The 10,397-nt window shown below is 59.0% G+C and overlaps 1 protein-coding gene across 1 annotated transcript; it reads left to right on the forward strand.

The window, feature by feature from the left end:
• On the forward strand, positions 1–9,215 carry TALDO1 (transaldolase 1). Its single transcript, XM_025861996.2, has 8 exons — positions 1–159; positions 3,604–3,727; positions 5,093–5,200; positions 5,467–5,598; positions 7,892–8,067; positions 8,206–8,403; positions 8,626–8,771; positions 9,020–9,215. Exons 1-8 carry the CDS (start codon positions 63–65, stop codon positions 9,050–9,052), a joined length of 1,014 nt encoding a protein of 337 aa, XP_025717781.1. The 5' UTR covers positions 1–62; the 3' UTR covers positions 9,053–9,215.
• The last annotated feature ends 1,182 nt before the right edge of the window (positions 9,216–10,397 follow it).

Genomic DNA, 10,397 nt, shown 5'->3' on the forward strand with positions numbered 1-10,397 from the left:
TTGGCTGGCGCGCAGATGCCCCCGGGGCATTGTGGGCCACCGCGCTCGGTCTCTGCTTCGCCATGTCGGGCTCCCCGGTGAAGCGGCAGAGGATGGAGAGCGCGCTGGACCAGCTCAAGCAGTTCACCACCGTGGTGGCCGACACGGGCGACTTCCACGGTGAGGCGCGCGGGACCCCGATCTCCGGGGCGCGCGCCGACGGGCCGTGCTGGGGGCGGGTGTTCATGGACGGGGAGAGCCGGCGGGGCCCGGGTCGGGGCATCGGGGAGGGGGCCAGAGGGGGCGCGGGTCGGGGCATCGGGGAGGGGGCCTGAGGGGAGGGGGCGCGGGCCCACGCCCGGAGGTGAGGCGGGAGCGCAGGGGCTGAGGGCTGGGGAAGGGGGCAGGGGTGAGGGCCGGGGGCTCCCTCCGAGCTGTTGGAAAGCCCTGGGGGGAGCTTCTGGCGCCCGTGGGTCCTGGGGAGCTTGTAGGCGTTTCGGCTGAGGAAGAGGCTCGAGGTAGAGCCGGAGCGAATTTCGGCCCAGGCCACTTGGCTCCACAGTTCGGGTCAGCAGATGTTGACTACCGAGCGGGAACTCGAGTTAGTTGTGGGCCCAGAAAGACCAGAAATGACAGGCCGGCTTTTGCAATCTCCTGTTGCACATACTTTGCAGCCCTGCTCGGGGCAGCGGAGCCTGGCGGGTAAAACCCGGTGCACGGGGGAAAGCGAAGGTCTGGTCCTGGGGACCTGTCGCTCCTGGGTTTGCATTGTGTTGGTGGAGAGAAGTGGGGAAGGATCGTGCATTGGTCCTGGGAGTGCCCCGCCCGAACGGGCCTCCGTCCTGCTCTGCTGTGAACAGACAAGATTTTCAGGAAAACCGTGAAAGGCTGCACCGAAACGAGCACTGTGGAACTGACTTCCTTTCTTCTCTGCTTTCTCACAGTGGCTTGAGAAACAGGCTTTATTAGTTCCTCTTTGGTGACGCTGAGTAAGAGGGTTGTTTATCTAGCTGGGCGGAGGAGAGCGAACACCCACTTTTGGCGGCTTAAGTAGAAAACACAGAGACCTGGTCAGCGATCCGCGTGGGTCCGGCCTGTAGGCTGTCAGGCGTCCCCACGCGGGCAGCCTCTGGGGGAGCTCCTGCTCCCCGTGCCCTCTCATCAGACCTCTGGGCACTGACCTAAGTAGGATAGAGTGTGCTGGAAACGTGGCCGCACCTTTTCTGTGCCTGTTTCCCCTTCCTCTTTTCTTTTTTTTTTTTTAAGATTTTATTTATTTATTTGACAGAGAGAGGGAACACAAGCAGGGGGAGCGGCAGAGGGAGAAGCAGGCTCCCCGAGGAGCAGGGAGCCCGACGCGGGGCTCGATCCCAGGACCCTGGGTTCAGGACTGGAGCCCAAGGCAGACGCTTAGTGACTGAGCCACCCAGGCGCCCGTTTCCCCTTCTTAACACTTAGAATCATTTTCCGTCTTTGCTTCTTTGCCAGAGCCTTGGTCTGTATTGTTTCCTGCGGCTCTCCCCGGAGAGGAGCCTTGGGGGAACACTTGTTCTTTTTCCCTTCCCAGAAATATCTAAATCCATGTGCTGACATTTTTTTATTTTAATAAATATTAGCAACTTTGTAAGAATACAGTAGTTAATAATGTATACCCATAAACATGGCATAGTTGCAAATCCAGCATTTGGTTTTGTGGTCATTTTTTTTTAAGATTTTATTTATTTATTAGAGAGAGTGAGAAACAGCGAGAGGGGGAACACAAGCAGGGGGAATGGGAGAGGGAGAAGCAGGCCTCCCGCCGAGCAGGGAGCCCGATGCGGGGCTCGACCCCGGGACCCTGGGATCACGACCTGAGCCGAAGGCAGACGCTTAACGACCGAGCCACCCAGGCGCCCCTGTTTTGTGGTCATTTTATGAACTGAAGTTTCTTACCTTTGGCAGGGGCTGGGGGGGTGGATCATAGGCTGCTGTGAAAATATAATCAAAGCCATGGATGCTCTCCCCAGAACATGACCCCGCCCCCTGCAGTTTCACATTCAATTTAAGGGCCCCTGGACCCTGAAGCCCATCTGTTGACCCCAGCTGAGTATTACTTTTGTTTTTAAGTTTGTCAGAAGTCCACCTTGTCAAGGCCTAATTTTATGTAACAAAAGGCACTATTCAGTACATCCCTCCATGAGATTCGAGCCTGCAAAAATACCACTCCAGAACATTTCTTCCTTCCTTTTCTCCTCCCTCCCTCCCTTCTTTTTTCTCTTCCTCTCTTCCTCTCTGTCTTTCTCATAGGCTCCATGCCGGGTTTGGAGCCCAACATGAGGCCTGAACTCCTGACCCTGAGATCAAGACCTGAGCCGAGGGGCACCTGGGTGGCTCAGTCGGTTAATTGGTGGGCGCTTGATTTCATCTCAGGTCCATGATCTCAGGGTCGTGGGATGAGCCTCGCATCAGGCTCCGCGCTCAGCAGGGAGTCTGCTTGAGATTCTCTCTCCCTCTGCCCCCCCATCTAAAATACGTAAATAAATCATTTAAAAAATATTTATGTATTTATTTTAGAGAGAGAGAATGGGAAGTGGGGAGGGGCAGAGGGAGAGAGAGAATCTCAGGCAGACTCCCTGCTGAGCGTGGAGCCTGACCCAGGGCTTGATCCCATGACCCTGAGATCATGACCTGAGCCAAAACCAAGAGCCCGATGCTTAACCGACTGAGCCACCCAGAGGCCCCGGGAGCACTTTCTCTTAAGTTACGATTTTGAAATATAGACTCACAGGAAGTTGCAAAATTAGCCTGTCGAGTCCCATGAACCCTTCGCCTGCTGTCCCCCAGTGGTGACATGTTCTGTGGCCGTGGTGTGATGTTGGCCCCAGGAAGCCGGCACCCGCGCGACCCTATAAGGAGGCCGCAGGCCTGGCTCCGCCCACCAGTTGCGAGCCTGAACGCGGAGGGGGTGGGGGGCGTGGCATTCCCCGCAGTGGTTTCGCACCACGTGTAGATTCTGCCCCTTGCGCGCCTGATGGCTGCCCCTCTCTGTTCTCGGCAGCCGCCAGTCGTTCTCCGCCTCTAATTTTGTCATCAAAGCATACTTTGAAAATACTAATTTGCCAAATGGATTTACTGACCCCGCTAATGGTCTGGAGCAGATGTGTTTGTGAGGGTGCATGGCCATGGGCTGGCTCAGCCTCTGGTCGGCGAGCCTGCAGGTTAGGCCCCGCGGGTTCCCTGTCTTTGCCGGCTTGTTACTGAGAGCCAACGTGGTGAGAGAAGGGAGAAGGCTGTGCGTGGATGCAGCCGCGCGCCCTCACCGCCGCCGGCCTGGGCGCCAGGGTGCCCGCCCATGGTAGTTTGGCCGCGGGAAGTGCCCTCCCAGCTGTGCACGCTGCCTGCCCCGCCCCACGGTGGGAAGGTCAGCTCCCACAGGGGTACCTCGGATCTCTGGCCCCACCGTGGTAGCGGTTGTGTTGTGCAGACAGCCTTCTGGGACAGGGAGGGAGATGCGTGCGAAGTGCCCCTGCGCCCCGGCTGGAAACCATGCGGGCCTCGGCTGCTGTGCGCCCGGCTTAGAGGGGCTCTTCTGTGGCAGGAGGAGCACTCCACTCACTCTCCAGCTGTCCAAAATTCTTTGCCTAGCCATCGACGAGTACAAGCCCCAGGATGCCACCACCAACCCTTCCCTGATGCTGGCTGCGGCGCAGATGCCAGCCTACCAGGAGCTGGTGGAGGAGGCCATCGCCTACGGCCGGCGGCTGGGCGGGTGAGTTGGGGCGGGGTGCAGTCCGCTGCACGGGCTCCCCCGGGTGTTACCTCCTTAATGGCATTTTAGTTCTTGGATGTCAGACTCAAGGAAAGAAAGCTGGGTTTCTTTATTTTTATCAACTTTATCAAAGTGTTATTTACATGTAGTAAACTGCTGCCATAGTAAGTGTCCAGTTCAATGAATTGTTTACAGGACCATGTGCTCCCTATAAACACCACCTCAGTTAAAATGCAGCACCCCCTTTTGTGGTGAGTGTCCCAGCCCTGGCAGGCACTGACCTGCTTTCTGTCGTTTGATCATCTTATAACAGCTTTGCTGCAGTAAGATTCGCTAAGTGCTCAGTTCAGTTTGTTCTGGTAAAGTTTTTCAGTGGTGCAGCCGTCACCGCAATCCAGTCTAGAATGTTCCCTGGTGCCCATTCACAGTCCGCCCCTGCTCCTCCCCCAGGCAACCACAGGCTGGCTTTCCTCGCCCTTTTCCTGATGGCACTTTCCATCTCCATGGGGGTGATAGTGCACCACTGGGCGGGTACCTGCAGGAACCAAGGCGCAGGCCACGTGCGGGAGTGCGGTGCTTGCCCTGTGTCCTGAGTCCGCCCTGCCCTCCACCACACAGCCCGTTGCAGCCAGCTCCCTTTCCCTTCTCTAGAGGCTTGCTCTTGCACCTCGTTGTATCAGCAAGGCCTTGGTGCTGTCCCCCATCCAGGATGCTGCCCCGCAGGCCCTCACCCATGATGGGCGGGCTGGAGATTGTCCCATGTGCATTGGGCTAATAAGAAGCCCTGGGCAGTGGGCCATTTTGGAATACCACGGTGCACTTCACTCGCCTGCCCAGGCAACTTCAAAGAGATTGAAAGGATTATTTTTGTCTTGTGCCACAAGATGGATTCAGTTTGGAATGACGAAAAGTTCCAGAGACGGATGGTGGGGATGGCTGCACGGTGTAAACATACCTAATGCCCCCGAGCTGTGTACCTAGACATGGTTAAATTGGTGCAATTTTTTTTTTTAAGATTTTATTCCTTCATTTATTAGAGAGCAAGAGAGAGAGAAACAGCACGAGAGGGGGGAGGGTCAGAGGGAGAAGCAAGCTCCCCGCTGAGCAGGGAGCCCGATGTGGGACTCGATCCCGGGACTCCGGGATCATGACCTGAGCCGAAGGCAGTCGTCTAACCAACTGAGCCACCCAGGCGCCCCTAAAATGGTGCAATTTTATGCTGTGTGTATTTTACCACAAGTAGGGAAAAAAAGAAGATGAAGGGAAAGGAATTTGCTGCAAAGGAATGAGAGAATTTGTTTTGTAGAATCCTGTGCACTTAAAACGTAAAAGCTTTTGACCTAATTTTTTTCCCTTGAATTTCAGGTCACAAGAGGAACAGATTAAGAATGCTATCGATAAACTTTTTGTGTTGTTTGGAGCAGAAATATTAAAGAAGATTCCAGGCCGTGTATCCACAGAAGTGGATGCCAGGTAAGGACTCGGGGTCCTTGGGGTCAAGGGGCAAAAGCAGCTGTCTGGTCCAGAGACGGCGCCTGTGCTGGCCGGCGCCCCCTGCTCTGCGATTCAAGTTCAGCCTGAGTTTCTGTGTAAGTGCCGGGGAGGGATGTGACCGTGAGTGAGATGGGCTTCGAAGCTGCTCCCCACGGGAGGGCAGGGCAGGCCGCGGGCGCCCACTCACTCCTCTTTGGTGGGTGTCCAAGGCGGGCTGCTCGGCAAGGGGCCTCTTGTTCACGCAGGTTGTCCTTTGACAAGGACGCCATGGTGGCCCGAGCCCGGCGTCTCATCGAGCTCTACAAGGAAGCCGGGATCAGCAAGGACCGGATCCTTATAAAGCTCTCATCCACCTGGGAAGGAATTCAGGCTGGAAAGTAAGGATCCCCTGTGAGGAGGGGTCTGGTGGGGGCTCTGCTTCCATTCCGGGGCTGGGGGCTGCGCGGCTGTGGGCACATTCGACACTCAGTCCAGAGAGGGCCAGTGTGGGGGGCCAGGTCACCACTGTCCAGAGACAAACCAGGCCTCTGGGAGATCCCCAGTCTCCCGTCCCCCATCTGTATCAGTTATGAAAACCAGTTTGTCGTGGAACCAAACGTGTGGAGCGGGAGAGACCGGAGAATTCCTCCATGTGTTCTTGCCCAGAGACCATTGACACCTGGACAGCGGTCAGCGAGGGCGTCTCCTCATGCGTGCTCGGACCGTGTGTTCACTTGGCCCATTTAGCACCTGCGGCCACTCATCCACCTTCTGTTCCTCTGGCTTTGCTGGTCCGCTCTTTCACGTCAGTAGAATCTCCTGACATGTGGCCTTTTGTGTCTGGCTTCCCTCACGTGGTGGCGTGTTCAGGGCTGCATCCCTGCTAAGGCTAATGTTCCAGTGGGTCCACACCACACTTTGTGTGTCCACTCACCGTTCCGTGGACACATGGTTATTTCCGCCTTCAGGGCCATCATGAGTAGTATTGCTGTGAACACCCGTGCACAGGTTCAGACACTCGAACACACAGTGTTCGCTCCTGTGGGCACCTCTGTGGGAGGGGGGCTGCTGCGTGGGACAGTCCCTCCGTGCTTTGCCACTCCTCGGGCAACCTGCTGGTTCCCACTGGTGCCATCCGTAGCCCTTCTCTCCTTTTCCGTTTACTCAGATAGTTTTTATTTTTGTCAGCAGTGATTGGAAAATTGTTCTGAGACTTGTAGAAATTATTACTGACACCAAGTCATCTGGTCCTGCTCACCAGCGAGCGCCCTTTCCCCGGAGCCCTCTGTCAGCTGGTCACTCCAGCAACAATCTCCTAAGTCCTTGAGCGGGCAACTCAGGGTAGCGCAGCCAAGCTCAAGAGAAACTGCTGACAAAACAGAAACTTAGAGGAGGCTGCACATGCCAAGGTCTCAGGCATCGGCGCCCGTGGTCACTCACGCTGCTAAACTGAGGTCCAGATCAGAGGGGGCGGAGCGTGTCCAAGCTGCTCCCGGGGCCATGGCCACACATTTCATAAGGCTGCAAACGTCCCCTGCAGCAGGGTCAGCACAAGCGTGCTTCAGCCTGCGAGGTGGAGTGGGGCGGGAAGGGTGGCTGGGGACGCGTCTCTGCTTGGAGGCGTGGCTAAGCGGCCCTCGTGGTTGCGGGAGCTCACGGCGGCGCAGGACTGGCTGCTTCCAGATGAGCTCTAAGCTCTCTGCAGGGATTGCTCGCGGCCAGATCTGTCTCATGGCTTGTGCAGCTTTGTCTCGCGACATGCCAGTGCTGACAGTGGGACGGACGGTCTCGTCCTGGGTGAATTTCCTCTCCTAGGCTGTTTCCCCGTCTGTCTTCCATCTCACACTTGGTAAAGTCACCTTCCTGGCGCGCCCCATTGGCTGCTTCCAAAAACGCACTGTGTTTCGCCAGTCCGGTCAGACCGGCGCAGTTGCTGGGTCTTGTTGAGGCCCCCCGCAGGCCAGCCTGAGCTACAGGCACCCGCACCGGGCATGCAGGCCCTGGGAGAGGCTAGCCCCTGCGGGGTTCCCGGGCCTGTGCCACCACCGCCACCGAGTCCTCATTCTCTGCAGCCGTGCTTCGTTAACACCGCCAGGTGGCCACAGGGTGCAGGCCCCTCTGAAGCTGTCCCTGGGGGGAGGGGAGAAACACGGCCAGAGGGGCCTGAGCGCAGGCTCAGCCGTCACAGCCCACTCCCTGGCACGTGACCGTGTGGGCACTGCCCTACCCTCAGGGCTCAACCCCAGGACGTCCGGTGGATTGGGGGGCGGGTGGGGGGTGGGACAGAGGGCAGGACGGCCCTGCGGTCAGAGGGGACTCCGCGGTCTCCGGCCCAGGCAAGCTCTGTGATGCGCCAGGGGCCCGGGGTCCCAGGTGCAGGTGCACGTGTCCGGGCCAGGGAGACCCACTGTGGCTCTCAGGGAGCCTCTCTTGCCTTTGTTCCTGTTTGGAAATGTGGGTTTGATGGAGAAAATTCCTGTCACCGTAGCCCACCAGGCAGAGGGCCCCCTGGTGAGTGTTGCACCTGTGCTGTGGGGGAGGGGCGGCCCGGTTGCGTTGAGGGACTCCCGAGCGGCTTCCCCACCGAACGGGCCGGGGGCCGGGGGGGCTGTCTGTCAGCACCCACAGGAGCGCCCGTGCCGCCTGTGGACCTGTGGGCCCAGCCTTGCTCAGCCTGCCCTGTCCCCCCAGGGAGCTGGAGGAGCGGCACGGCATCCACTGCAACATGACGCTGCTCTTCTCCTTCGCCCAGGCCGTGGCCTGCGCCGAGGCAGGAGTGACACTCATCTCCCCCTTTGTGGGGCGCATCCTCGACTGGCACGTGGCCAACACCGACAAGAAATCCTACGAGCCCCTGGAGGACCCTGGTGAGTAGCCCGTTGAAGGAGCGGGGTGAGGGGCTCCGCTGAGTGGAGGGGACGCAACGGCAACTCTGGGCTGTGCCGTGGGCGGGCACCGCTACCGGCGTCCCGGAGGCTGCTCAGGAACGCAGCGTGTCGCCCCAGGAGTGAAGAGCGTCACCAAGATCTACAACTACTACAAGAAGTTTGACTACAAGACCATTGTCATGGGTGCCTCCTTCCGCAACACCGGTGAGATCAAAGCGCTGGCAGGCTGCGACTTCCTCACCATCTCGCCCAAGCTCCTGGGGGAGCTGCTCAAGGACAACAGCAAGCTGGCCCCCGTGCTGTCAGTCAAGGCGGGTAAGCTGTCTGGCCCTTGGCTTGTGGCCACCTTCACCCTGCTCTCGGAGGGCGTAGGCGACGGACTGGCCTGAGGCAGCCTGGGTCCTGCTTGTCGCGGGAGCCCCGCTGGGGCCCTGCCCAGAGATGCCGGGCAGCACTGACCCCAAGGGGGTGGCACAGGCGGGGCTGCGGGCGGGGTAATGGGCGGCTGTGGGAGGCCCCGGTGCCTGTCCTCCCCAGCCCAGGCCAGCAACCTGGAGAAGATTCACCTGGATGAAAAGGCCTTCCGCTGGCTGCACAATGAGGACCAGATGGCCGTGGAGAAGCTCTCAGACGGGATCCGGAAGTTTGCCGCGGATGCCGTGAAGCTCGAGCGGATGCTGATGGTGAGTGCCCCAGGCTTGGGGGCGGAGCTGGAAGGTTCTGGGGGACTCTGGGGGTGTCAGCTCCCCTGGGTGCCTGGACTCTGCCCCACAGGTTCCGGGCCAGCCACTGGTGGGCGCCCTTGTAAGGAGGCCATGACTCCCCATCTGCAGCAGCCCTGACTGTGGGCCTTACCCCTTCCTGCGCAGGAGGCGGGGGCTGGGGGGCATGTGGGCAAGTTTCCTGTCATCTCTCACGCTCTCCCTTCTAGGATCGCATGTTCAGCACAGAGAACGGAAAATAGCACCGCGCCTGAGCCGGACCGCAGACCTGTGCCATCTGAATTGGGGCTGATTGCATATGCCTTGGGAATTTTGCATTTTTTACCAGTTAGGGCAGGGATGGATCATAGATTCTATGTAAAATTTTGCCTAATTAATTAAAGCAGTCACTTTAATTGTGCTACATTCCTCTTTCTGGCTCCAGTCCCTTCCCCCTTGGCACCAGCTGCCCCAGGCTTTGGCTCTGACGTGGCTCCAGCTAGGGTGGCACAGGCAGGGACGGTCCCTCACCTCAGCCATGAGCCTCTGCTGGGCAGCACGCCGGGAGCCTGGGAGTCCTTGGACTTTGGTTGTGGGCAGGGGCTCCCAGGGGGCCTCCCTGGGGTGTAGGTGCCTGCAGATGGAGGAACAGCTCCAGCCAGGCCACCCGTTGCTCAGCTCCCGTGTGGAGCAGTGGGGCCTCCTCGGGACGGTTTGGTGTGCACAGGCTCTGGAGCAGCTTCTGCTCGTGACCTGCTGCACGGGGAAGGGCTTGGTGGGGGCAGCGATGGCGGTCCATGGGGTAGCCCCTCCCACCCCCCCGGGGACTAGCCTGTTCCTGGAACAGAGCAGCCTGCAGGGATGGAGGACACCGGGCCGGCCACCTCAGGTCTGTGCAGGTGGTGCCAGGTGTCAGGGACAGCCCTGGTCAGACATTGCCCCGGGTCCCACTAAGGGACTGCTCTGCACAGCTTTCTGCAGGGATGCCAGGAGCATCCTGTGTCGGGGTCAGAGCACCCAGGCTGGCGGCTGCTTCTGGAGCGGCCCCTCGGCTACCTGCCCAAGGGCAGGAACAGCACAGCACACAATGCCGGGTCTTGGGGAGAGGACCCACCAAGAGCACACAAGCCTAGCCCCAGCAGGTCCAGCCTATGCTGAGAGCACCCCCCTAGGGCGTGCAGGGGGCAGCTGGGTGTCCAAGCGCTGGGCAGGGCTTTGTGCCTCTCTGGCTACGTCCCAGCCCTTAGCTGATGGGCAGGCAGGCGGCCAGCTGGTCAACAGACTACACCCCAGGATGCATGCACACATGTGACTGGACGCAGCTAAAACACATCAAGCCCACCCACCCGCTCACATGTACAAGCTGTGGATTTTAATAGAGACCTGCAGACCACAGAGACTGGCTATTTGGTTTAAAGACGTTAGTGTTTGAAACAGTCTCTACACCCCATGTGGGGCACAAATCCACCCCAAGGTGGAGTTGCGTGCTTACCGACTGAGCCGGCCAGGCACCCCGACCCCCTAGCCTTAGAACATTCTCGTCACCCTGAAAGGCGTCCTGTTCATTTGCACCCCCTGCCCCCTGACTACTGTCACTGCATTTTCTGG

This window comes from Callorhinus ursinus, unplaced genomic scaffold, assembly GCF_003265705.2.
Source record: "Callorhinus ursinus isolate GAN/ISIS: 27379988/994484 unplaced genomic scaffold, GSC_fseal_2.0 scaffold118, whole genome shotgun sequence".
Classification (NCBI taxonomy): Eukaryota; Metazoa; Chordata; class Mammalia; order Carnivora; family Otariidae; genus Callorhinus; species Callorhinus ursinus.